The following is a 21491-nucleotide window of genomic DNA, read 5'->3' on the forward strand; positions in this document are numbered from 1 at the left end:
GCAGAGTCCAAAGAAGGCCCTTTTATGTCAAATTCATGCCAAAAGTATACTTATTTGTTTGTTTGTTTGTTTATTCCCTAACTGCATCTACGGTGTTATAGAGCCAGAGGGGAGCTGGGACAGGTTGATCAATCGGTCGCTCTCCTGTCCTGAGCTCCTCGGGTTATCAGATGAGACGGGGGTGGGCAGGCAGCCGGCACCCCACCAAAAGCCGTGCCCCCGGGCTGCCGCCCTGCGCAAGACTGCCGTGCGAGAGCGGCCGGTGCTGACTACATTTCCCAGGTGCCTGTGGGGCGGACGGCACGGCACACCCACAGCCCTTTCCCGGCTCTTCCGCGAGGGCTGCTGGGTGTTGTAGTAGGGGGCAGAGAGAAGATGGCGTCCAAGATCCATGTTGTGCTGCGGCCAGTGAAGAGTATTGTGGTCCGCTTCTGCCCCTTCGAGTCCAACGTGGAGAGCACGAGGTGAGGGGGCTCCAGGGGCTGCGCCAGCCCCGCGGCTGCCTGGGCGTGCTCGGGCCTGCGCCCGGCGGGGAAGCCTTGACTGGGCTCCAGAGTGCGTAAAGACCCGGTGTCCTTCCTGCCCCGCGGGTTCTGTGCTCCTCAGGGCAGGGGTGAGGGACGCACTTTTTGCCTTTATTTTTATTTGGGGAAGAGGGGTAGAGGCTGGGTTTTATGTGGCAGACTCTGCCCCAGGGCCCGGGCACGGCGACGGGCACAGGCCTGCTGCCCCTCTGCCCGTGGAAGCGTTGAAGGTTCCCGGAGGGCAGAAAGAGCGGCCGCTCCGGCCGGCTGCTGCCCGGGTCGCTGCCATGGCAGGTGCAAAACGAAGCTTATCGCTCTCCGTACCTGAAAGGAGCATGGAGAGAGAAGCTGGCTGGTCTCTTCTGCCAAGTGACAAGTGATAGGACAGGAGGAAATAGCCTCAAGCTGCACTAGGGGAGGTTTAGATTGGGTATTGTGAAAAATTTCTTCACAGAGAGGATGCTGAGGTATTGGAAGAGGCTGCCCAGGGCAGTGGTGGAATCACCATCCCTGGAAGTGTTCAAAAAAACATGTGGATGAGGCCCTTAGTGACATGGTTTAGTGGTGGTCTTGGCAGTCTTGGGGTGAAAGTTGGACTTGATCTTAAAGGTCTTTTCCAACCCAGCTGATTCTGTGATTCTATAAGGCCATTAGAACTGCTGTCACTGCCGTGCCCTGTGACTTGCTGTCACTGTGGCCACCAAAAGTATGAAGACATTGTGGGGGCAAATAGTGAGGGAAAGGGCAGCATCTGTTGTGCCCTCTCTGGAGAAAAATATCTTTTTCCCAAGCACATGCATCCGCTGTACTTTAACTTTCATGCTCATGGTCTTTGAAGGCTTTTATTTATCACAGCTTTGTAGCTAGGCAGAACCTTCACAAGTCAGAATGAGAAGATGCTCTGTCTGTCTTAGGGGCTCATTTATACCAGGATGCACAGAGAATTCATTCTGTGCTGACTTGAGCAGGATCTCTGTGCCTAAGCAGAAACCCTGGCATGTAGGCATGTGTGTTTAGCTTTACCAGCATGCCTGGGTAGATGCCTTCTCACTTGCTGGGCCTGTAGATGAGGATCTGTAATCAGTAGTCCAAATGCTGGTAATGGGAGAGAAAGAAGGCACTGCTGCTTCTCTAGCATGGTAATTAACTATTGGAGAAATTTAAGTTACTGTGCTTCTTGAGTGATCTGAAACACAAGAAGTGCATACACTGAATTTTTGCAAAATTCTTTGGTATACGTTTTACCTGTTAGCATATAAGGACTATCCATTTAGATTTTTAACAGTGATTATCCCATAAGAAGTCTGTCTGAAATTGTTGAATCAAATCCTATTTTGTTTATACTTTTGTTGCCAGCAATATCAAGATACTCAAATTAGGTTTAGAAGTATACTTTCTATAATTTCTATATACAACATACCTAATATATTTTCAAATATATTTTCAGAAACTTTCTTGGATATATAAACCATAAAAGAATCCAGGCCACTAATAAAAACTGTGAAGTGACTGCTGATGTGAGACATGATGGATCCGAACCTCTTGTAGATGTTACATTTGGTAAAGAGCTCATTTTTAATTTTGGCCAAAAAAAGACCTTCCTGGTGTGTGTTGTTACGATGTTATTGTTTTCTCTATGATTTTCTTTTTTTTTAACTGTGCTTACTTTTTTTTTGTTCTGGTCCATAGCTAGATGTTGTGCAGCTGGGAGGGGAAAAAAAAAAGAGGGACTCGTAACAGCTTGATGTCTAGTAAATGTTTATGTATGTCCTTCTACTATAGTTAGATTTGGTGGATCTTAGATCAGAGAACTGACTTAACTTTAGGGTTGAGTCAGCTTTTGTAGTGACATACTTCTGTGACCTTGCAGTCAGGTACAATTCTTGAAGTTAAGTGTAGCTCTGTTTTGATGTAAGAATCTGTTCACTCTGAAATTTCTTCTGTTATCCACGGTGGAAGCATCTCCATCTTGAGAGCAGAAAGGCTGAATACCTTCAGTTGCTTATGCAATTGAATATCTTACTATGCAGTTTGAAGGAACTGCTCATATGGATAAAACCATACATGTGCAGATGGGATGTGCAGAATGAGGTCAACTGATGTACAACAAATTTCTTGATTTCCTTTGAGGGTACAGTGAGCCTGCAGGGAACTGATGGTGAAAATTTCATCAGACCTGGAAGCAGCCCAGATTCTAGGCTGTGAACAGATGGCTCTAATCTGCTTTTGGCCTTTTCTCTGGCTGCATCTTCTTTCCTGCTGGGCTGTAATGGACAAATATGTCATGTAGTCCTTTAAAGTTTTCATTATTATTGATCCTTGATACCCGTTTTTCTTTAAACTTCTATCTATTTAGTGAATCAGTAGATATGTCAAGAATGTTGAATGTACTTAATTTTGCTTCGGAAAGTCTGGTTATTTCAGACATGAAATACGTTGACAATGTGTTTCTCCCCCCTCTGTGCCTCTGTCTTTCCCATGCCTGCCTCTAACTGTGATGTATAAGGACTTAAGCAGTAAAGCTCTATGTTTTTCACAGCATAAAACCAAAACAATTTATTTCACTAATGCCAAGAGCTACAGCTCTGAATTCTTTGTTTTATGAGAGCTGATTACTTAACAAGTAAAGAGTTTGCAGCCCTTGAAGATGGCAAACATGGGGCTGGAACTTGGATGCTGTACATGGTATTGCAGTATATGGGTTTGCGTATGGCTTTTGTATTTGCAAATCTTGGAAAAAAAAACTTAGGTACAGTGCTTAACTTCTGCTGCCTCCTCCTTGTTTTAAAATAATGCCTTTCAGAATTTTAGAAATCCTAGTCCTTTTTTTTTTTTTTTTTTTTTTTTTTTTTTTTTAACGTTACAACCACCAGATTGTGTAAACCAATTCATTATTTTGGCGAAAGAAGTAAGTTAAACGGGCCATAGACAACATGCTGCTAAAATGCTGAGCCATGTGTGGAAATTACGCCTTCCAGTGCCTTCTGTCAGATGATTTTGAGGGCATAGTATGAGCATTCTTACCAAATATGTGTTCTTACTATAGGTATACCTAGACAAAGGTTTCAGATTTTTCAATAATGCAATACAGAAATGAAAATTTCATGTGTCCTGTATGCAGTTTAATATATTTGTTTGTGGGTGAGGCATAATCAAATTCCTTCATAAGTGGAGTACTTTCTAATCAGACAAAATGAGTGGGGTGTTCGGATTTATATATACAAAACAGAACTGCACACTTGAGTAATTGTGATTTAGATTTTGTAACCTTGAATTTTTTCACTTTACAGTTGACGGAGATCGATTGATAATGAAGGGAGCCAACCTGACGACAGCAGAAATGTTAACAGCATTGGGGACCAGGTGTAATGCAAAAGAGATTAAGGAAGAACAGAAAAGCACGAAGAAGAGCCCCTGAAGAACAGAAAAACAACTGTGTTTGCATTTACATGTGTTGAAAACAGCAGGCTGCACAGAAGGCTTTTCTCCTGTGCAACAAAATCTGCAAGAGAGAAACGGCCAAACATTGACCAGTTTAACATGCAGCAGATCGAACTGTTTAAAGCGCAGTGGATCAGCAAGTCTTCCAGCACTAGTGGGTCAGCGTGTCTTAATATGTATGAATGCATCTTTCTGAGCAGCTGCCTCTGTCATCTGCATGTTGGACTAATATCACATGTATTTGCATGTAAATGTGAATAATGCACATTAGCTATAAAATTAATACTACAGTGAAAACAGGTCTCTTTGGGCATTATTTCCTCAAAATTTCTATACAGTGAATGCAAAATATTATCAGAGTGGTTATTATTTTTGGAAATTATTAAATACAAATGTTTGAAGACAACTTTGAAAGTATTTATCATAGACTTAGCTGAAGGACACCAAGCTGCATGTACAGAGTAGATTTTGTAACACTGTGTTTGTAATACACACGTTGCTAAGTCCCTGCCATTTTCTTCCTCTCTTTTTTAGGAAAGTCTGAGATTTGCTAAATTTAGCTCCTCAGTTAATGTAACCAGGTAATGGGGCTGTGAACACACAGTAGAGCTACTGGTCCTGCATAAAAGTAGCAAAGTTTAGCTCAAAGGGAAAGGGAGGCTGCTTTTGGTTGTTTTTTTTTGTTTGGTTGGTTTTTTTGGGGTTGTTTTGGTTTGGTTTGGTTTTTTTTTTTATAATTGGAGAAAAGGGCTATCTTTGAAGTTCAGTTTTGTAATATTTTGGTCACTTTGGGGAGATTTCTTTAATATTTTATGAAGATCAAAGGGAAAGCTTTATTTGGTGTTTATAGCCCTATGCCCAACCCTATTATTTATTAAAGTAAATGCTTGGGTGTCACATCTGTGTTGCAAAGCTCTGTGGGTTTGGGAGGGTTGATCTCTCCCCAGGCTGTGCAGGTGAAGGTGTCAACTGCACACGTATTTCATGTGCATCAGTTTTGTTCTAGTTCAATTCACAATGAAAATGTAATTCAAGTTCCAGTTTTGAGAACTGCAGGTGTAGTACTATTGAGAGGCATTAGTTCTACCTGTTGTTAATCAGATGTCTGACTTCTGTAAAATTGTAGTATGTATATTTCTAAAGGGGGCACAAATCTGAAATTAGTTTTACCTTTTGCCAAGATTTGTAAATGGATGCTGGCCTTTCTGAAAACAGCATTGTTTTAAATAGCACTGACGAGGCAGTTAGTTGCAGTGTCCTCAACAGGATGCTGAAGTCAAGGCAACACATTAGAGAAGCAGAGCTGTGTTAAAGACATTTGATGATATTTTATGCTGGCCTCCTCTGTGTGTTTGCAACAAACAGAAGAGAGTGAGATCAGATGATTGAGGCAGATGGGTCAATGAAGTTTTGATGTGGGAACAACAGATGTGAGTGGCTTGTTCAGGGATGAACACCTTCTCTGCAGTGTTATCGTTTTATTACATTAAGCCACCAGCTCTTCCAAGTGGTTTCAGTGTGCAGAGTTCCTGAACCTGCTACTGAGCTCTCTTCTAGTGGAGAAGTTACAAGAGCATCTGAAACAGAAGATTTTAAATCCTGTCAAGCTGGAGGAGTATTCTAGAAAGTAGATCAAACAGAAATAAGGTGCTTCAAAGGACAGTTTGGGGTTTTGTTTTTCCTCATTTTAAAAGAACGTCATATAGCATGGCTTTAGTTGAAGTAGCCTTACAGGGAAAGTGAGAAGTGTTCAAGTGGAAAAGCACTGCAGAATTATACATTACCTGGTTAATGATGTCTTCATATGCTCAAAGGTCCTCTTACTGTAATTGATCTTTGTGACTTTTTTCTTTTGACAGCTTTTACAGAGATATCAGGATGTAAAACTTAGGTTTTAATGTGAACCGCTTACATCCATCTTAAATAATTAGCTACTTGTAAGTATTTAAAGAGTGAAACAAGGATTAAGCAATATTAAGTGTTTATAGTGTATAGCAATAATAAGTTTCTATAGCCCACGACTGGGATTTATATTTAAGAACTAAAAAGGGAGAAAAATAAGATCCTAGTTCAGGCTTTTTATAGCCAAAATGAATCCTCTCCACTGTTCAGGAAAGGTGTAGTTTTGGGGTTTTTTTCTTTACTCCTGCTCTGTAAAGACAAGCTCTTGCTGGGTGCTTTCATTTTAACCCAGAGATGCCCAGTCTTTTTGCTTGGGTTACGTGAAAGGCCTGTAACGTAACTGTTGAGAGATGGCTAACAATTCAGTGGACAAGGTGTTGGCTGATGCTGCTTTTGCTGTGTGTGCTAATAGCTGAAATTTGCAGTGGGAAAGCTCCAGTGTTTTGTTCATGAAACAGAAATAATGACTAGGATTTGAATATTGTAAGGTAGAAAGGAAAACATACAGGATAGAAAAATAAAGCTAAAACCATTCACTCTTGAGACTACAAGATATTGAAGTGATATAAACAAGCAATATGGGCAAGGAGGTAATCCTCTGGTGATTATTATGCTGATATGTAGAAAATTGCTCTCCCTGTACCATGCAGATAAAAGTATGAATTCATTTATCAAGTATGTTAATGATAATCTTTAATGAATTTCTTCTCTAAGCATTTAGATAACTTTGCTGCAAGCTGTTCATACGGTGTCAATTTCTGCTGCTGTTTGACTGAAACAAAGCCGAGTGACCTGCTGCTCTGACATCTTCCTGACAGGCACAGTCTGGGGCTGTGGATGTACAGGGTATTAAGGTCAGTCATGCAGAACAAAGCATGGCTGGGAGAGCATTGACTTTGCATGTTAATATTCTGTAGCACGCTAATCTTGATTACTATACCCCACAAAGAATGTGGGTACTTGCCTAAATATAAAAGGGCCTGGATCAGGCCCTAAAACCACTAGGATTAACTAAATACAAACACAGCATCATGTAGGGCATCTGATAGCAGGTGATGACATTAAAATGCCTAGATCTATAATACCTGGAGATATAAAACAATGATTCGAATCATCTTAGACATGTTCATTGTACAAATGCATATTTATTTAGAAGTTTTTGTCAATGTGTAGGGAAAATAGTCCTGAAACAGATGAATGTGCCATTCAGATCCTTTTTAAATACCTGCAGCGTTGATTTTAGGAAAAGAGAATAGTGTCTTTATTAAAGATTTCAGCCAGGAGCAGCAGTGTTAGTGAAGGTTTCCACAGCAAGTTTTAACTACTAGCTGGCCCAAGTAAGTACAAAATTGCAATGTCCTGACGGCTTTCTTGGACGATAGGAACAAGTAGAAACATGCTGTCAGAGCTAGTTCACATATGCCAGTGCTAATTCTGTTCTCTGTTATTTGTGGGGATTTCAATTTGGGCAGCTTGGTGCTACATACTGGAGGAAAAACTGTGTACAGTACAGTATTGCTGTGCAAACCCCACTTGAGGAGTGGAAGATGCCTTAAATTTCAGTTATTTTAAAAATGTTTCAATCTAACATGTTTTTGCTGTTTCTGAACATGCAAAAGGTGTCATCTACTAATTTCAGAAAATTGCCCACAAGAATTTACCCTGTTGGATGTGAAGAATGCATTCATTTTGGTTGGCTTTTCCTAGTTCTTCACCCCTACTATATATGAATTTTGAATGACCAAGGAGTTTATATGGTGTAAGGACACTCCTCCACCCCTGTTCCCCCCCCCCCCCCCAAATATCCTTGGACTGCATTTAACAGTTTTCAAGACTTTTGCTCCCAAATGTAAGATACTCAAGGTGCACTCTCAAGCTGTACACACCCCTTGCAGTTTAAGAATTGCTGGCTTACTGCCCACCTCTTCAACTACATGTGTGACCAGTTTCACTGGATGCCAGGCCTGCTTCTCCAGAGAGTAGTTTGGAGTCACCTTCAGACTGACAGGTCACCTACCAGCACTGCTTTTCCCCAGTGCACTTCACTCCTTCCCTTCTGGTGTAATAGTTTTTCCTTCCTGGTACTATTTGATTGCATCACCTTTTTCCTGGAAGGCCTGAGTCACTCTTCTGAGCCTTTTTTATTGTCTGCCAAAAGCTTGCAGTATCTTTAAGCCACCAAGGTGCGCTTTGCTCCTGGTGGGACACTTATTTCTTCTTCCTGCTCAACCTCAATCTGTATGCTGAGAAATGTTTGGACAGAGTAGCACAAATGCTACTTTGCTCCTGATCATCTTTAACTTAGCAACAAATTGTCTTCACATTGAGCTGGCCTTCTCAAGATTTTACAAAACTAAAGCTGTGCCTGGGAATAGGTATTAGAGGTATGAGGGCAAAGGAGTTGCCAACTGCTCTTGATTCTTGTCTCATTAAGTTTCAAAGTGGTGCTTGGAAGCAGTGTTAAGGTAAGCACAGAGACTGTTTGGCTTAAAGCAAAGGTAGAGACGGCTTGGCTTAAAGAGGCCTCCTACATACTGGCAGTGTTGCCAGCAGATTTTTAATAGTGTATCAAAAGGAGACCTCTATAGTGTTCTTCACTGGATGAAGCGAGTTTGACTTCCTTACACAGGAAGGGAACATTTCTTTTAAGACAAAATAGTTGGAAAAGTGAGCCAGCAGACGTGTTTGTGAAGGGAATGCTCAGTCAATAGGAGCAAAGCCTGAGAAAGATGAGTCCTCAGTGGACGGGTTTTCACAACTCAGACTGGCAATCCCTGCAGGAAGTTCAGAGGACAGGCATGAGGCAAAGCAGCATGCTCCTTACTCAGATGTTACTTCTCTGTTTCTTTTGACCACTCCACCCTTTTTCAGTGAGGAGTCAAAGAGCAGCCTTGCTATAGAAACAGCATGGTCAGCATGCCAAGTCAGCAAATTTGTCATCTCAAACACAATTCTTACACAGATTCACTGAATTGGCCTTTCATTACTGGTAAATCTGAGTGATTTAAATCACTTGCACAAATAAAAGAAACAATAATTATTGTCATGGAGTTTTTAAAGTCTCTTTTTCTAGATGCGGCCTTATAGAACTTGTCTTCAAAATGTACTTCTCAAATGAATTTCAAAGTATTTACTGGAAATTGCAAATTTAAGAATTGGATGGTTACTGCTTCTTTTCCCTTGCAGAGATGGATCAATATCATGTTAAGTTGCACATAAAAGTGCCAGAATTGGTACCAAAAACTATCTTGTGGCAGAAGCACAAGAAAAAATCAGGGAACTGCAATGTAATTCCTTATCTCCTTATAGATTTTCTCTGGTCTAGATGTTAGATATGCAAGATCGTATCTTTAGAAGGAATCAAAGGTGTAAACCCAAACACCATGAGGCTTTTCAAGTCTAGAAGAGCAATACCTGGAGAATACCTGTTGGTCCTGCATGCTTGCCTCAGATGCCAGAGGCAAGAATTTTCTTAGAAGACCTTTTGAACACAAGTCATGTAGTCAACGTGCTTGGCAAATCATTGTGTTAGGAAATGGATGTTAGTAAAAACTAACTTTTGTGTCCAAATGGTTTTTCCCTCGGTTCTTCTACAGCCCATGCTAGAGGAGGCCTTTTCTGAAAGCAGAGTTGGGCCTGGAAACTAATGCTTGAGCAATAGACACCCCAGAGGACTTCTTTCTTTCCACTGCACGCAGGTGTGAGGAGATGTGCTTTTAGTCAACAGCTAGTCTTCATCAGCAGCGCCCCAAGGATCTGTTTCACACCTTGCTGCCCCAGGATGAAGTCCTTTGGGAGAGAGTCCTGATCTGGTAGGCAGGCTACACATATTCCTAAAGCTTTACAACACAATTTTGCTAAGCATGAAGAGCAGAAGTTGCAGTCCCTCTCAGTCCAGTGCTGCTGGGAAAGGTATTGGTATCCACATGATAGTGGGAAGACCCTTCCTGCATAGAGAGTAAGTGACAGGCTCTGCCTTCCAGATAACTGTAGCTGTGATGCTGTCTCCTCGGTGACATCCTCAGAATGGAAAGTAGTGCAGTTATTATAACTATAATTTAAACCCTTTTCCTGAAGTTACCTTCACAGTGGTTGATTAATATCCTTAGTAATAAAACCCTACTTATATTATAAAATTAAAATATAATGCTAAAACTTTATACACCCTTTCCAAAATCCAGTGAGCACATCTGTAATTTGTGATTCTAAATGTCAGAGCTAATTAGTCGTAATTGGTAGAAATGTTTCTGCTATAATTATTTATTCCAAATAATTTTGCCATTCCTTGCCCTTATGTCCTTATTGTTCAAGGCCACAGAGAAATTACAAAGTCAGAGGTTTTATTTGGCTTTATTTATAGAGCTTTGGGGTAATTTTTTTGTACAGCTAAGATATCTAAAAAGCCACACCAGAGTGTTATCTTTCTGAAAGTCTTGTCTATGAGCAAGTATTCCCTGCTAATATGTGTTCATTTTATGCAGATCAAAGGCCTTTTCAGCGCTAAAACTACAGCTATGGACAGTTTGTGGTCATCCTGATCTCTTGCAATGACTATGCTCATTATCAAACTATGAAGATTAAAAAAAGCGTTTGTTTTATGCTAATGCGTGGATGCTTGCTATTCAGGGTCGATACTGCTGCTAAATAAAGAGGGTTTTTTTCAAAGCTTCCAAAATTAGACACAAACTCACATATCTGCAGTCACTGTAAGATGAGCTGCAACTGACATTTTTGTCTGGTATGAGGGAAATGAAACCTGGAGTGTTCTTTCTGGTCACTGCAAGCTCTGGACCTTTCTCTTCTGTCACTGAGGCACGGTAAACTTTGACCTCAATGTAAGCATTTCCCTTTATGCTTGCTTTGAACATGCTGCTGACAGCGTCCAGGACATACACTGAGGTTACTGGAGTGGTAGTTTGTCCTGGTATTATAGTAATGCCCAGGCACATCAGCAGGGATCAGGCCTGTTTGGCTTGGCAGAGGCAGCAGTGCCAGATCCACAGCAAGGACTCCTTGAACCCATGCTTTTTGGACTAAGTCATGCTGGACAGTAAGATAGTTTTGTTTTGGAAACTGAGATTTATCACACAAAGCTTGTTGATAAAACACAGGCTATACCCAGCTCTTTTAGCTCAGAGGTAACAAAATGGCTATACAGTAGAAGATCTTGTGCCTATTGACATACAAATTAAAACTTGCAGGTTCATGAGTTTCTTCATAATCCCTGGTCTTGTATTGCCCAAGAAAATAGCTCCTGTGCTGGAGTAAAGCTTACTTAGGCCACCTAAGCAGCCATAACACGTGTTTCATCATGTCTGCCTAGTGATGACATGGCTGGGAAGGGAAAACCACACTTGTACAACAAGGAAACAGAAACGAAGCTGTGCTACCTATGCACTTTTTCTCATCCATGCCTTGGGGGTGAGTAACTATTATTCAGGGACTGCTTTATTTTTTTCCACAGCTAGGGACAGGCTGAAAAGTAAAATTTGGGCTGTGGTGTCCAATATACCTGGCAATTTTTTAAGGCTTTCCTAAGAGGTAATCTTAGAAAAGAAGAATCTTAGAAGAAGCCTACCACTTACAGAAGGTGTTATATATACACAATATGTCTGTATACCAGAAGGAAAAGGAGATCCTCCCTTTTACACAAGTAAAGCAAAGTATAGTGCTATCAGATTGGGTTCCTTTCAAGTTAAACATATGGGCAGTTTAATGAATAAAGGTCTAGGGAAAAAGTTACACCAAGCTGATCAGCGATATGTTGCAGATGAGGAGGTGGTGCTCCGCCCTGCCCAAGCAGCAGGTATTGTGACTCCAAAAGACAAAATATGGCTTAGCTTGCATGGGATGGGTAATGCTATGGCTACGTGAAGAGAAACCTCAAACTCTGCTGGCCACAGCCTCCCAACTCTCAAGTCAGATGAAGCATCACTGCACGACACACGCTTGCCCAAAGGAGTAGAATGAAGGTCTCTGCGCACTCTGTTGCCTTGCTCCTTTCCTGTGCTCTTGGTAATGAAGTATTGTAACATCCTCCCCTCCTCCAAGACACAAGGGCTTGACTACCTAAGGAAAACATTCACTCTGGCAGGCCCAAGCTACGAGGGTGGTGGTTGCTCCTAACTCTTGGCTACGTGCTTTCCGTGCAGCTAAATTCCACAGGGAGGTTTACACTTCTCATTGTAAATGTGATTCTCCTTCTCTTGGACAATACATAGTTTAACCTGGAAATGGGCAAAACTTCAGAGAACTTCATCTGTCTGTGCTGAAACAGTAATACATGACATAGGAACTCAACACTTTCCATATGAATACATGTATCTGCTGCTTCTCTTTGAGTGTATCTAGAGGGGAGACCACACATGCAAAACATGTTTGACTGTGATGCCAGCCTCAAACCAGGCAGGATTTGGCATTTACAGAGACGGATCCCAGTTGTCCGAGCATCTCTGAATATCTGACCGTTTTATTTTGGCTCCTAAAGTAAAAGCCATCTTTGACCAATATATACAGTACTGTCATAGTAAAAAACGCCATCTGTTTTGTAGCTCAGTCCACCTGTACCTTCCCCAGAAGGATACATCCCTGGTCCCTTTATTCACTTTATTTACTATGTGAGATACCACAGATTTCAGCACTGTTCTGTTTAAAAGAAATTTTGAGGTGTGGCACTGACAGCCAGTAATCTATATCATTGGATTTACTTGCAAATCATTGGATTTTTGTAAAAATTGAGATAGATTTTTCACTGTACCCTGACAGTCTGCATTTCAGAAAAGAGAGATAAGCTCCTCATTTCTCCTTACATTTACATGAACTGGCATGCCTAGACCTGGAAAATTTGTAAGGTGAATTAATCAAACCAAATGACTTGTGGGAGGATTCAAAAACATAGCAATGTTTTGCACAGGTGGGTAGCTGGATCTCCCTGTACTTCAGATTCAGGAATACTGTCTCACCACTAGATGGAAATAGTGGATTTTACATCTTCTGCTGCGTTATCAGCACTTATACCTGAACACTCTTCACATATCATAAGCCATCTGCAGGCAGCACAGCAGAAATGTGGATGCGAGATTCTTTGCTAGCATGCAGGGAGTAAAGGCAAGATTTCTATTTCTAGAAACTGTCCCCATTTTACAAGACCAAACACTTCCTAATCCCCAAATTGCTTCTCTTTTATCCTTTCTGTAAACAACTGGAAAAGCACTTCAGGATGGACAGCCTTTTGGTTCCACTGCCATGAATTAGGCAGTAATCATCAGCCTAATTTAAAATTTACTCCAAAGTCTCTTGCACAAGACAAAGAAAGGGAAAAAAAAAAAAAAAAAAAGATAAAAGTGGAAGGAAGTTGAAAGTCTTGTGTTTCAATGCACCTACTTAATGACAAAAAAGCAACATGGCTTGTTGCCTGACTAGCAGACGCTATGGTGTTGTTTGCATATTAAAAGCAAGCATATAGTCAGAGAAGTAGAAGGTAATTAAAGGCAGCTCCTCAGGGAAGGACAGTTAGACAGAAGGATTTCTTAAAAAATCTCAGTTGAAGAGCGAGCTGATGACTTAGCGTGTGACAAATCTGACCTTTTCTAGAAAGTACTGAACCTTCAAATCGATTCAGTTCAGCTCCACTATGCTGCATCACAGCAAAGCGTAAAGGGAAGTGCCTGCCTTGCACCAAAACATTTGGATTCACGTCAGCTTCCCCTGTTGTGAAATGCTGGAACCAGCACAGAGCCCTTGCTGTCTTCTCTGGTTTTGACACCTCAGTCTCAAACTCCTCCACAAAAGTACCAGCAGAGAAACCGCCCTGGCTGCGCCACCAAATAACTCCAGCAGTGCCTTCAGATTTTTGTTTTTCTGGTCAGGACAAAGTAGCTTTGGGGTCCACCCAGCCTGAGACAAGGCCAAAAGAGGCAGCGATTGGCATAACCCTGATGCTGGAAACAAACCCTGGGGATACACTGGAATTGGGATTTCTGTTGTGATGTAGAAATCACAGCTTTTTCACAGAATATTCCAGTAAATCTCTCTGCTCACCCAACAGATTTTGGCAAAATATTGTCCCAAACCTCACAGGGCTGGTAATGGTGTATATTTTATGATTTTATTTTATGCGCCAGTGTGCAGCAGTGGCAGCTGCTGTGTTTTCCCTTAAGAAGGAGCAATTATGGTATTGAGGTTCAACATGGACTAAACTAAAATACCAAGGCTGCATCGAGGCTTTGATTTTTTCTTTGCAGTGCAAGTACCAGCATCAGCTCTGCATTTTGACTGATCTTGTTTGCTACCTGATTGCTGTGTGTATGTAACAGGTCTGCTCCCAGGTCACAGCAAGCCACGAATTGCTGTACTGATACACCAGTGGGACGTGGGGGGATGCTGGACAGGCCTGCAATCAAACCCAGTGAACTGCTCTTGGGCGCTGACTCCTTATTGCTCTGTTGCTGTGCCTTATGACGCCCTACACTTGTTTGTTCCTGAATTAGCTATAAGAAGCATGCTATGTAATAAACAGCATAATACAGGATTTAGTGTCCCAGACGTAAAACAGTTCCCTGGAACCCAAGCCCCAGAGCATGGTTTGGAGCCCCTGGGTGCCAGAGCACAGCACTCCGGGCTCTATAGCCGGCAGGTGCCTCTGCTGTTCGTGTCGGAAGAAGCACTAATGCCGTGACACCCCTCGGCGGGCGGCTATGCCCGTGTCCCCCAGCTCCTGGGCGCTGCGGATGGCTCTGTGTGTCGGAGGCGGGCGGGAGGAAGGGAGGCAGCAGCGTGCCCGCTCTTGCCGCCGCCGGCGTAGGCGGGACTGGCCGGGCGGGGGCTCGGCGGGGAAGGGGCCGGGGCGCGGCGGCAGCCCCATTGGCTCTCCCCGGCGGCATATGTCGCTGGCCCCTCTATAAAGCAGCCGCGGTCGCGCTGCAGCGCGTCCGTCTGCTTCCGCACTTCCCCAGGGACACTGCCAGCCTCCGCGCCGCTGCCATGGCCATCGATGCATTTTTAGGCAAATGGTGCCTCGTCTCCAGCGAGGGCTTCGAGGAGTATATGAAGGAGCTGGGTAAGGAGCCGGCGGGAGGGAAAGATGCCGGCCCCGGAGGCCGCGCTGACCTGCCGCCGCTGCGGCCGCCGAGGCTCTGTCCAAGGTCCGCAGCGGGCGCGGCCCCGGATCTGGGCCCCACTGGCGGGGGGCGGCTGGGGTGGTTGATGCCCTGATGCTCCGGGATGCGACACCGGCAGCTCCGCGCTCTCCCGGAGCCGGGCAGGGAGCGCGGGCCGGAGCAGACCCTTCCTCCCTCCGCGCCCTAAAGATGTCGGCAGCCCTTTCTGCACCGTAATTGCCGTGAGGCAGGTGCCGGTGCCAAGTAAGCACATTGCCGCCGCCCCGTGCTGGGCCTTCCCTGCAGCCCGGCAGCCCCCTCCCGCCGGCAGTACCCCAGATCATCAACCGGGCGATCAGGCCGGTTTGCTTCTCCTTCCCGGTAATGCTTCGGTGCGGTGCTGCGCGGCCGGCCCTGTCCGGGGAGGTGAGGTGGGGGACCGCGGGCCAGCGCTACTGCTGGGGCCGGGAGCCGCTCAGCCCGTCCGTGTGGCCTCAGACAGACCTGCCGAGCAGGGCGGCTCTCCCGTGAAGTCACCTTGGGTGACTCCTCACGGAAAAGCCAAACTGGATCAACTGCCCACGAGTAACCGCCAGCTGGCTGCGCTGCCAGAGGCTGCTTGTGTTCCTCCGTGGGCAGCACCTGTATCTCAGGGGTACTTCTGGCTTGTTATCCTAGCTTCCAGGTTGTGCTACGTTTTGTAATGCAAAACCATGGAGTCGAGCAGACCTAACAGGAGGAGCCTCCTCTGCAAGTTCTGGTTTGCCATTTCCCTGGGAGCATCCTGGCCAAGAGGTGACAGGCACCTTGTGGTGTCTGTAGCCCAGGAGCTACACAGAATTCTTTTCCAGAATTTATGTGCTGAAAGCTAGGATATTTTCTCAAGACTGGTGACAGACGTGACCTTGAATTCCTTTGGAGGAAGGAGAGGAAGGAATTTAGGTCTTCTCTCTTTATGTAAAATACAAAAGGCACTCTGTGGACAGTGGTGGCTGTAGTTGTGTTTTGTGGTGGGCCTATATGTGATAGCTGTGATGTGAGAAAGCCTTGTGGACTGAGCCATTCAGATGGCTGATTTCGGAGGAAATTCAAGAACTTGAAACTCAGCTCAGTTCAGCCATGGATTAAGTGGCAACTTCAAAGCAGAAATTAAGGGCAGAGCACCTCCCATGTGTAGGCAGCAACTGAGTGTTGTTTGTTTTCAGATTGCAGTCTTAAAACAGTCACTTTACCTTTTTACAACTGCAATTTAGGCAATTAAATTTCTTCCAAGTCCCACTTTAAGAGACAGACCTTTATTGGATTTCACCCTGGCTGGCCACTTAGGAAACCCTCTGCCTTTGATCCTGGTGATTGATGCACCATAACTGAGATTCTGCAGATTGTGCTTAGTCTGTATAAAAGAACATTCAAGGACAAAGAAGTTAGAAATTCACTCCTTGCCATATGGAAGACATACGTGGCTCATCTCAGTTTAGCTGGATCTCAAGGCGTAGCTGATCAGATAACTCACTGATTACTCTAGTAAGTGGATGACAGTGAAGGGGTGGCTGTGGGGGTCACTGTGATGATCATTTCCAATTTGGTCAGAAAAGCTGGACTTAGGAGGACTGGTTTTGGCTCTGCAGGCTCAAGTTTAAGGCTCAGTCCTGGAGTCTGAGTTGAGTCTGGAGAAGCAGTGGCTGGCTGGGAAGTACTTTATTTCTAACCCCCAAGGAAACTGTAGTCTTTGCTTTGTGGACACCCCAGGGAGTGCTGTGCTGTTATGTGGCAACACTTCTCAACTGCACCAGCTGCAGAGCCCAGACACTCACTCACTTGGTGGCAGTTTCTGTTCCATTTGGTTGCTTATCGATTCCTGGTCCAGATCTTCACTTTCCAGTTTGAGGGATTTATGTTCATTGCCTGACTACCCTCTTATTTGTATTTGCATCCTTCAGATCAAAAAAACCTGAAGCAAATCCCCCAAACAGTTCACGCAGGGGATGAGGCAGGATGAATCATTTTGGCTGAGGAGTTTTAAGGGCTGCTGTCTCAGATGATCAATTTTCAGTCATTCACGTTTCTCTCATGGTCCTTTTTCTTCTGTGTGTGTAAGCACTACTTTTCACGATAGTGGTTTTCTAATTCGCAAGTTCATACTTTGGACAGTGGATGTAGACGAATAAATCTTATCAGAAATTGCATGTTTGCAATTGCTGCAGAGCAATGGAAAAGTATTTCTTAGGTAAATTGAAGTAAATATGCAGGTGGATTAATATGTCGATTGAAAAACATCTGTAGAATTTTCAAAGTGTTAAGAGCTTGAAAGGAATAATTTGCATTAGTTTAAGCTTTTGTGTTTGTTTTCCTGATTGTTTATTTCTGTTTGTAAAAATTCAGTGTTGAGGTCTGGGACATCTGTGAGTCCTCTGGAGGGCAAAATAGATTTAACTTCAGCTCTTTGAGGAAGCAAAGGACTAGCACTGCAAATAAGCTTTTTTCCTTCCTCAGCAGTAGATAATTTAAAACATCCTCTTTCTTTGTGGCTCTTGAGCTTTGATTCTTAACTGTACTTAAGTGCCTAATTAAATGGGAATTAGGTATCTGAATTCCTGTGTGGCCCTAAGCCTTAGGGTTTAACTGACTTTGTGACACTCTGTGCCTCTCGCCTTGCAGGTGTGGGTATGGCCATGAGGAAAATGGGAAGCATGGCCAAACCAGATGTTTACATTATTAAGGATGGGGACATAATCACTGTAAAAACAGAAAGTACCTTCAAAACTTCACAGTTCAGCTTCAAGCTTGGTGAGAAATTCGAGGAAAACACATTAGATGGCAGGAAAACTCAGGTCAGTATACTAGACTTCCTGTTGAAAACCACAATTCTTTGGGTGTTCTACAGATGGAGATGCTATTTAAAAGTTAGTTTTGACATCCACACTAGCAATGCTTCATTTGGTGAACAGCTGGCTCTGTAAGTCTCATTGAAATAAATTATTTTTTTGTGTGTGTATGTATACATTAAGCAACTTCCAAAAAGGGAAAATGCTGAAACCAATGTCTTGTGTATTTTGTTGTCTTCAATCTGTAGCAGAAGTATTGTGTTAGTAAAACTAACAGAGCTCTAAATCCCTGTTAAAGCCAAATGCCATTTCATCTGAAGCCTATGGAAAAAAAAATCCCATTGAAGTTTAATCAGAGGCAATTCAGGCCTTGGGTTAACCTTTCAGCTCAGTCTCATATTTGCATCACAAGAAAGCCTGGCACAGTGTGCAGTGGGATAACAGACACACAAAGCACACATGTGAATCACAGCCCCTAATCTCCAGTTTGAGAAGGCAAAGAGCTTCTTTCTGCACCAAGTAGGGAGAATATTCATCCAAAAGGAGGTTAAATGCAAAGAAGGCCTCAAATTCATCTCTCTCATTTCCTTTTGTAAGTGCTCTCCGTGTACCACTCCCCTCCCTCCAGTCGCACACTGGCAATTCATCTATTAGAGCAAGATCAGATAAACCTTACACAAAAGCTGAAAGCACATGTACAAAGAGATGAACAGAGAACATAGTCTGCTCCTGTTAATTGGAATTGTGCATGCTGTCAAAAGGTCTGTCTGATGCAGGAATGTGTCAGAGCAGTGAGTGAACAATCAGTGAGCTACTGTAAAAAGATGATCAATAAAGGCCATATCCTGGCTTTGTAGATGTAAATGGCAAAGTTACTGTTGAGTGAGCTGGGGTGGGATTTCTTCCTTTGGAATAAGGCGTTGGAAAGCCTCAGTCTCAGTCTAATGGCATGCATAAGGTATTGATGTTTGTGTTCTTTTTTCAGACCCTTGTTAGCTTAAAAGATGATGGGTCAATGATTCAGGAGCAGGAATGGGATGGCAAGAAGACCATAATAACACGGAAATTAGTGGATGGACAATTGGTGGTGGTGAGTTCAGTTCTGCTTTCTGATCCCGAAGTGCTCTGGCCACAGGCCTGAAAGTGACTCTAAAAGATCTTTTTCCTTCTAGTCTCTACTGAACCAAATTAATAAATCCATCTCTTTATCTTCTAGGAATGTGATATGAATGGTGTGAAGTGTGTTAGAGTCTACCAGAAAGCATGAGAACATCTTCATGTTTGTGAGAATTTGCTACAAACAACTCAGTTCAGTGGACAGAGCTCCTTTCACTCCGTATTTTCCTTCTCCCTGTTTTCTAGTATTTCAGTGGACTGAGTACTGAGTGCAATCCTTTTTAAAAGCCGTGGTGTAATTATTATGTAACTATTCTGAACTTGTGAGACTATTAAATAAAATTGTCAAATGTATGAAATGGAAATGTTGTTACTATAGTGGAATTTTAAAGTGTGGGTTTGTCAAAACTCAGTTTGGTTTTAGGCTCTACAATGAACTGACTTCAGTTCAAGATAATGCTATATATGGCAACCAACAGTTAAAATCAAGCTGTATTTTGACCAGTAGCCTTAATTACTAAAGTAGTAAAATCTGAAACAGAAAAAAAGCATTCAGAGTTTAAGCTCTAGAGTTGTTTCTAATTTCCATGTTAAAAGTAAATAGAATTGGGTGGGTATAAATAAGAGAGATGAGCTTTGGTGTGTAAGCAGAGGAATGTATTTTCAGGGGTTAGTTTATTTTTTCATGTTTCAAATCCACAAATTTCTCATCTGAAAAAATCTATACTGCCAAATGGACATGATAAACTTAAGCAAACACATACATGGCTTACTGAAAGGAAGCCTTATTTTGAGAAGACTCTTTGTTTTCCTAGCAAAATTCTTATTTCCACTCTAGTAACATTCTAAGAATTCTTAACTGAAATCTACTGAAATACTGCCTAAAACTTAAACCCTCATTTTATTTTTATTCTATTTTTTTTTAACTGGCTTGAAACACCTAGCAATGGAGTTTATATGCTTTGAAGTGCCATAATAAATAATCAGAAATATCAGTGTCTTGAGTATTATGTTTATACTGGTTGGGAAATGGAGCCTATGAGGGTAGTATTATGCCAAAGAGATGTCAGATCAGACAGAATTAAAAAAGTTTAGGTGAATTTCTGTCACAGCAGACAGACATGTCCTAAAAGTGAAACTATTTGGTGACAGGGATGGGGAGTTTTCAATCAGATTCAGAAGCCTGGGGAACCATGCAGTCGCACACTTCTGGTTTGCAGCATCAGTTGCTGCAGAATCCATTGCTACTTCAACCGTACTACTATTTTAATTGCTCACTGCATATGTCGTATTACTCAGCTTACCTGAATAGCAGAAAATCTGCTCTTTTATGTTCATGGGAAATTATTTTTCCCATAATTTTGGACCATTTATTGTTTTCATAATTTCCTGACTATTTATGAATGATCCCCTTTGCCTATGTCATCTGAAAGAATTTGTAGATGAAGTGTATTTCTTGCTTGCTTTTCTTTTTTTCAAGATCCGCATAAGAGTAAATATTTTTCCTGCTCTCCTAATGTCTCCTTTTGTAGTTGGCCAGTGTTAGTATCACCTTCATTTATTATTCTTCCTGGCTTTAATGTGAACCCTAAAGATCTATGCTGTATTCTTATACAGTACATTAGAAACAGATTTTTTCATTATTAGGGGAAGGAATCTCTCCAAAGAAACAGAAAACATACTGATCTGATGAGGAACCTGTTAGGTTTGTAATCAGAAATACACTAAATAGTAGTAGGCGAATGGGTGCAGCAATCTATGGCGTGGTATGAAAATCCTGCCTCCCTTCCAAAAGAGTGGTCTATCACCTCTGCTTGTTTACTTTTCTGATACTGGGTAGTGTTAATTGTTTATATGTCATTTGAATGGAAAAAGGTTCCAATGTCTTTTATAGGATGTCCGTTTTCATTACAATGAGATCACTTCTTGTAAAACAGAAGGTAGAAGAGTATCTTTTTAGAGCAATTTCCTTTGGAAACAAGGCTTATAAATTCTGTGTTTGTGTGTGTGTGCTCTCTAATTTCAGCTGCATGTGAAGTAGAGGCTAAAGGTCCCAGAGGTAATTGTTCTTCCACAAATGTCATGAAAATAAGTGGCCTGATGAAGGAGATAGACCATTAAAGTGCCTTGATGATGGAAAGACTGCACATGGAAGTGACATTGTTTAACATTAAATGGAAGAAAAACATTATAAACCCTCTTGGCACACATAAGAAGTTATCTTAAACACAGAAGTTGACCAATGGTAAAACACAGATCAACAGGAAACTGGAATTATTCAGAGTTAATTCTCCAGAACTACTTGAGCTCACATATTTATTTGCTTTATTTTGATGTTAGCTTCAGCCTATGTTGCTGGTAACTTCAATGTATGTGTACTGTGATGCAGAATTACCTGTTAGTAATACAACCTGTTAGTGTTAGATTAGACTGTACACTTAAAATGACAATTGTTTTGTAGTACTGCAAGCCAAGATTTATAATGCTCAAGATCAAAAATATAGCTCATTTCCAAATTCCTTCTGTTATACAAGCCAAAATTTTTACTGTTCATGAAGTATGTGTACACAGTGTTCTCATCGGTG

The 21491-nt window shown here is 42.4% G+C and overlaps 2 protein-coding genes across 2 annotated transcripts; both read left to right on the plus strand.

The window, feature by feature from the left end:
• Nucleotides 1–338: 338 nt before the first annotated feature.
• On the plus strand, nucleotides 339–6692 carry MRPL53 (mitochondrial ribosomal protein L53). The gene is made up of 3 exons (XM_080639668.1): nucleotides 339–464; nucleotides 1972–2084; nucleotides 3815–6692. The coding sequence occupies exons 1-3, from the start codon at nucleotides 376–378 to the stop codon at nucleotides 3940–3942; spliced, it is 330 nt and encodes a 109-aa protein (XP_080495794.1). The 5' UTR covers nucleotides 339–375; the 3' UTR covers nucleotides 3943–6692.
• Nucleotides 6693–14849: 8157 nt separating this feature from the next.
• On the plus strand, nucleotides 14850–19057 carry LOC308217560 (fatty acid-binding protein 5; the record flags this gene model as incomplete). The annotated part of the gene is made up of 4 exons (XM_080610697.1): nucleotides 14850–14925; nucleotides 17624–17796; nucleotides 18776–18880; nucleotides 19007–19057. The coding sequence occupies 4 exons, from the start codon at nucleotides 14850–14852 to the stop codon at nucleotides 19055–19057; spliced, it is 405 nt and encodes a 134-aa protein (XP_080466823.1).
• Between the last annotated feature and the right edge of the window lie 2434 nt (nucleotides 19058–21491).

This window comes from Psittacula echo (genome assembly GCF_963264785.1).
Source record: "Psittacula echo genome assembly, chromosome: 2".
Lineage (NCBI taxonomy): Eukaryota > Metazoa > Chordata > Aves > Psittaciformes > Psittacidae > Psittacula > Psittacula echo.